The sequence below is a fragment of the Microtus oregoni genome, unplaced genomic scaffold, assembly GCF_018167655.1.
Source record: "Microtus oregoni isolate MIOR12 unplaced genomic scaffold, Mior012 000014F_ref0000157, whole genome shotgun sequence".
In the NCBI taxonomy this organism is placed as follows: domain Eukaryota; kingdom Metazoa; phylum Chordata; class Mammalia; order Rodentia; family Cricetidae; genus Microtus; species Microtus oregoni.
The window spans coordinates 37,783,798-37,790,111 of record NW_024543073.1 but is presented as its reverse complement, the minus strand read 5'-3'; the positions used below and the strand labels follow the sequence as shown (position 1 = coordinate 37,790,111).

Genomic DNA, 6,314 nt, shown 5'->3' with positions numbered 1-6,314 from the left:
CTTGAACAGCGAGCTCCACCCTCTCACATCTTTCATCGCCTTGATATTTTTTTCTTCTCTAATTTGCTCAAGACTTTGCTCTTAGAAGCTCAGTGTGGACAGACATAGACGCTGGTCTGGGCACAGCAGCCCCGTTCTACAAGCATGCTGGGAAAGGACGCAGGGAAGCTTTATGTTGTTTTCCTTTATTCAGTTTTTATTGATGTGGAAGTTAGACTGGAAGCAAAAGCCACACCGATTTTTCTTCCCAGAAAACATATTACCGTGTTTAAAAAATGGTCTAACGGCTCCGTGGGAAATGTTATTTTTCAAATGCTCTGTTTCTGAAAGAGCAGCGCGATTAGCTTTTCTACAGCATTGCTAGTAGGCCTCCTAAACTCCCCAGGAAGAGCGTTATGGGGATTTTTCCCTTGGAAGGAGCGGCAAATTTGCTGCTCCCCAAGGGTGCACTTCATTTAAGCACAGTTCCAAATAACTAAAAACATAACACGGCGACGAATGAAAATTTGACAATTTAGTTAAAATAAAGGGTCTTATCTAGAACACAATGGGAGTATAAAAGAGAATTGCAAAAATAATAACTCTGGAACTCGGATAGATTTTTACAACTTTTCAAGTTTGGTCTCCTCCAAATGGGCAAATATGAAAGGAACTGGAGAGAAGAAAACAAAAGGGAAGTGAAAGACTTGTCCTCCTTAGAAGAAAATACAACGGCATGGAGAGAGCAGTCGCTTCAGAGGTTCCACTCTGTGATTTAGGCAGACTCCTAAGACCTTCCCGGTGTTGCCTGGAGGCTGTGGCAACAAGAGTTCCTAGAAGGCACTTTCACAGGAGCAGGCCGGCGGTCTGGGGCGCGGCGGGGGTGGACGCTGGCAGCCCTTGTCCCGCTCCTCCCTCCGGGCGTGGTGATAGTGGGGATGGGGCCAGCGGTGGCGGTGGAGTGCCTGGTGGTCCCCAGCCCCCTCGTTGATCTCGGCTTCTCCCTCCCGCACACAGCACACAACTCCCAGGCGCCTCTGTAGCCGCCGCCAGAGCCCGCAGTCGCCCGCCTGGAAGAAGAGGTAGACGAAAGGGTTGAGGGCGCTATTGGCCACCTCCACGACGCGCATCGCCACAGCTAGGCCCTCTACCTCCCAGTCACCCGCGGGCCCCGACGACCAGGCGGCGGCCAAGCGGGAGGCGAAGTAGGGCAGCTCGCAGCCCACGAAGAGCAGCGCCAACGACAGACTCATTTTCAGGCTCTGCACCTTGGCGCGGGGCAGTGCACTGGGCAAGGGGGCTCGGGCCGGACTGGCGGACCAGCGTGCCCCAGCCACCGGAGCCTGAGACCCGCGCTGCCACCATACACACAGCAGGTGGCCGCAAGAGATACCCATGATAGCAACCGGCGCCGCGAAGCCCACGACAGCTTCGTAGAGAGCATAGACCTGCAGATGCCAGCGCGGCAGAGGCGCGAAGATGCCCCAGCAGCGATGCTCCCCCGGCCAGGCGCTGGCGGCCCGAGTTGGGGGAGCGTCCCAGCGCACCACAAAAGTTGGTGGCAGGGCCAGCAGCAGCGCCAGCAGCCAGCCCAGGGCAGCCAGGGCGCGCGCGGGCAGCTGCGGGCCCTGCGGACGGCGCACGGCTAGCTGGCGCTCGAGGGCGATGAGCGCCACCAGGTGGGCGGAGGCGCCCCGCCCGGATGCCTGAAGCAGCTGCGAGAAGCGGCACGCCAGGTCGCCCAGAGCGGGACGCGGGTCGCCCAACAGTTCCCAAGCCAGCTGCGACAGCGCAGTGCCCCCGCACGCGTACAGGTCGGCCGCTGCCAGCTGCACCAGCAGGAAGTCCATCTTGCGACGCTTGGGACCCGGCCAAAGCTGGCTGCTGCCGCCGCACAGGCGACACAGCACGGTGGTGTTGCCCGCCACCGCGGCCACCAGGATGATTCCCATGAAGACCAGGTGGACCGAGTGGTTGGGTGGCCCGTGTGGCGGCGGCTGCGGTCCTGGGACAGAGGCCCCCTGCCCCGAAGTCAGGTTAAGATCCCAGCTCTGCAGGATGGCTACGGAGAGGTTAGGCGCCAGAGGCTGAGCTGAGGGGCTGAAGGAATCCTCCATCCTTAGTCCGGAGGAAGGAGAGGAACCGCTGAAGGCGGTTTTAGCTTAAAATGCCAAAGTGGAGGCGCTGAGAGGTTTCACAGGCCGCACCGCTGGGTCTCTGCGACTTCCCAAAGTTAGTTGGAAACACACACACACACACACACACACACACACACACACACACGCATCCGGGGAAAAATAGATTCGGGTGGAATTGTGCTTAGTTGTTTTTATAGTTGTCCTCGTCATTTGTCACTCAAATGTGGGTTGTACATTCGAGGAACACACATGATCACTATTCTCCACCTTCTCAACATGTCGCCCCCTCCTCCAATCCCAGCAAAGCTTCTGCTCATCCATGATGCCACCGCTGGGCTCTGGAAACCTTGCCCTGCAACGTACAGCCAGACAGAAAGTTCCGTGTGTGGCTTCTGCCGAGACTAGTTCAAGTTATCCCTGAAGCAATACAAGAGATAGGAAGCTCCTGACTGAGAGTGTCCTTCCCCCTAAGAAAGTGATTTCTAGCAGAAAAAAAAAATTATAAATACTACTTTTGATTTTTTTGAAAAGAAAAACCAGAAACATTTTGTAAAGACACAGGTCCGCACTTGCTAGAGAAATGCAAGGACGCAAGCAACCCAGCAGGGTTCCTCATTTCCCCCCACTCCCAATCCTGCTGGGCACCAGCGCAGAGCATATGCTAGGCAAAAGCAATCTACTACAGAACTACACCCAGCTGCTAACAGCAGTAATGACTTTTTGAGCAGAGTGAATCTTTTTGACTAGGTGAATCTTTGGTAGGGGCATACCTTCCTTTGCCTGCAATGAGAACGGTTTAATTGGAAAGAACCAAGGGCCTTACTGTTGCCTGGCAATTAGGAACAGCAGAGGTTTGCAGCTTTCCAAAACTCACTAGAAGCACAGATGACGGCGGCTCTCCTCCAGGGATGTACGCCTCATTTTGTTAGTCTGAAGAGGGCTCTAATAAGCTTTTATACAAATGATGGTTCGCGTATTGAGTCCCCCTAGTATCTCCATCAGCGAGGGATGTGTCGCCAAGGCTCCTCTTTCTCTTGATTCTGTTTTCTAGCAGATGGGAGGTTGCTAGGAGGGACTACGCCTCCAATAAAGCCTAGAGAAAAGGTGACTAAGAAAATGCTACGGGCAGCCAATTTTTAAAAAAGAAATCCAACGCACAGGAAATGGTTTAGATTTAATGCTACCGCTTTTAGCCCTGCTTCACAAACAAATTTCAGTTTTCCCACTGGAAGCATCATTTGGTCTTTTGTGCACCCATCACATTAATCACCGTGAAAGCCGAATTTCTTGTACTTCTTGGTCTTGGGCCAGGGAGGTGTGGGTGTCTGCTGCTTCCTAGGCTGCAGCAACGTTTGCAATCTGCAGAGGCATGAGTTAGGAGGGCTCGGTAGGGTACAGACCATCCTGCCCATTGCTGTGGGGATCTCGATGCCTAAGGTCTATCACTTTGACTGGAGACATTTGCCATAGTCATTATACACCTAGTGCCTCATGCTGGACTGGACATATGATAGATATCAGTAAATATGTGTTTAGCTGATGAATTAGTAACTATATAATGCATGTCAGGTAACTTTGAGCAAAGTTCTAGTCTTGACTATAAATGTATCATGTAGGTGCCTTTTCTATTTGTGCCAGTATCATCCAGAGGAGCCCCAGGAAGACCAGAGGGTGTGAGGATGGTAATGTCTTTGCTGGGGCTTTGAAGAAAGCGGCAGAGTAAAAATGGAGGAGACTTTCAGTCCTAATTTGATTTTCATACTCTTTCCTCACAGAGTTTGTCCAAGGCGTTTTCCTGTGCACCACGCAGTCCAATCTTTCCTTCTGAACAGTGTAGGACAGCCAATGACTCTCCTACAAATCCAGTTCAGTATTTCTCAAATTCTGTTTGTGGGAATGTTCTCACAAATTACAAAGCAAAATTCTAGCACTGAAACTGCATTCCACAGAACTTTAGAAAGACTTGATAAAATATTGATAAAAAAAAAAACCAAAAACAAAGAAAGAGTTGTTCTCGAGCTGCTCAGGCTGCCAGAGTTGGTTGTGGTCAAAGAGTACCCACAGTACAAGTTGACCCTGACCTTCTCCCTGAATGGAGATTTTTGATATCACCTAATACCTGGTGGTAATGAAACAGCGAACAGGGTATTAGGACATGCATTGTATGCACTCAGCCCTTGTGGGGGGCAGGAAGTGCTAGAAAGAACCGTGTCTCGTGTGTGAACAGGGTAGCAGTGGCATGGGATAATTCCCTGATCAACTGCATGAGTGCTATGCTCCACTGTTTGGTGAAGGAATTTTAACTTGTACAGAGCCTCCATTGAGGTTTCTTAACCAAACTAATATTTCACTGGCATCTTTAATCTGGTATAGTGTAGTTTTTCCCCGTGTGACCTAGTTTCCCAGGGATGTTCATTTCTACCTATTTATTTGGCTCTTGGCTGTAGAATCAGAGAAATGATTAGAACCTGGAAAAGGTAGGTGGAATCACACATGCTAATAGCTATCACAGAAGTTGCTGGATATTTAGAAAAGCTTTTGGATGGGCCCAGAGGTGCAGGTGGTGCTGTCGTCCCAACCTATGGACAGTTTCAAAAAGGAGAGTGGAACCTAGACAGTGATGAATTGTAGGGATAGTTTGTTTGTGCTTTAACAAATGAAGCTTGCCTGAAGATCAGAGTGCAGTGACCCACTAGTTAGCCATGGAGGCCAGGCAGTGGTGGCGCACACCTTTAATCCCAGCACTCAGTAAACAGAGGCAGAAGGATCTCTGTGAGTTCAAGGCTATCCTGGGCTACGTGAGATTGAATCTGTTTCAAAGAGAAACAGAGATCACTCAAAGGTGATGTAGCACTTGGGATCCCAGCACTAGGGAGGTGGAGACAGGAGTAAAATGGCTGGGTGGAGAGAGGAATATAAGGTAGGAAGAGACAGGAGCTCAGTGCAGTCTGAGGATTTGTAGAGACAGGATCGCCCATTTGGTCTGAGCATTGGTAGAGGTAAGGACCCTCTAGTGGTTGGTTGCTGTTCTTCTCTGATCTTTCAGTATTAACTTCTAAATAAACCCCTAGATGAACTCTGGGGTTTATTTATGAAGACCAGTTTGAATTCATGCTACGATGAATGACTGGAGATGTCCTTCTCTTCTAAGGAAACCTTGCTGGGGTCAATATCTTGACATTTCAGCAGACCAAGCATAATCTCATGTTTCTTCACACCATCAAGGTAACAAAGGATTATGCTATGACTCTTGTCCCTTTGAGGATACAAAATCACCAGGTTCAGAAGCTGAAGTGGTCAGCTTCCGAGCCTGCCAGAGCCCCAGGTGGTGCTAGGACTTGTGAATTTGGGGTCAGCATGGTCTACATAGTGAGTTCCAGGCAGCAGGAGCTTTACAGTGAGGTACTGTCTCGATAGAGAGAAAAAGAAAATAAAAAAACCCAACGTTATTCTAGTTTAGCTTTGAATTATTGTCAATTCCTCTCAGATTCTGACACTAGTAATTGTCTTGATGCTAAAGGGTTTTTTGTTGTTGTTGTTGTTGTTGTTGTTTTTTTTTTTTTTTTTTTTTTTTTTTTTTTTTTTTTTTTTGAGACAGGGTTTCTCTGTAGCTTTTGGTTCCTGTCCTGGAACTAGCTCTTGTAGAGCAGGCTGGCCTCGAACTCACAGAGATCTGCCTGCCTCTGCCTCCCAAGTGCTGGGATTAAAGGCGTGCGCCACCACCGCCCGGCTAAAGGTTTTTTTTTTTTTGTGCTTTGATTCCATTTTGAATTAAATTGTCCTGAAAATTCAATAGTGCCATGTATAAACTGACAGTCCTGTAGCCCCTGCACCACAGGACAAATTACGTGAGCCAGGAACTGGCCTGGAGACTTAAAATCACACGCACACACAGACAGACAGAGACACTAGGCCACGGGTCATCCTTGATACAAGAGTGCCAAGTTTATTGTGCTTAGGGGCAACTTCTATAGGGCTCTGGCCTCGCCCCAGCTCTCGGGTCTTCAGCTGCAGGCCCACCAGCCTGCCCTCAGGGTCTCACGCTCAGAGTGGCTGCAGCCTGCTCAGAGCAGAGGAAAACAAGTTGTTTGTAGGGAATTCAGGGTCTGGTGTCCACAACCCCCAACAGCTCCCAACAGTTCCAGAAGAGCAAGATATCTCCGTGGGTAAAGGTGTTTGTTATTAAGCTCAATGACC

General features: G+C 49.8%; 1 protein-coding gene across 1 annotated transcript; it reads right to left on the bottom strand.

Moving 5' to 3' along the window:
* Nucleotides 1–218: 218 nt before the first annotated feature.
* Nucleotides 219–2,159, bottom strand: Gpr150 (G protein-coupled receptor 150). The gene has a single exon (XM_041663722.1). It carries the CDS (start codon nucleotides 2,094–2,096, stop codon nucleotides 813–815), a length of 1,284 nt encoding a protein of 427 aa, XP_041519656.1. The 5' UTR covers nucleotides 2,097–2,159; the 3' UTR covers nucleotides 219–812.
* Nucleotides 2,160–6,314: the final 4,155 nt, after the last annotated feature.

Coding starts and splice junctions, on each gene's coding strand:
- Gpr150 (XM_041663722.1), bottom strand. CDS start 2,096: ATGGAGGATTCCTTCAGCCCCTCAGCTCAGCCTCTGGCGCCTAACCTC.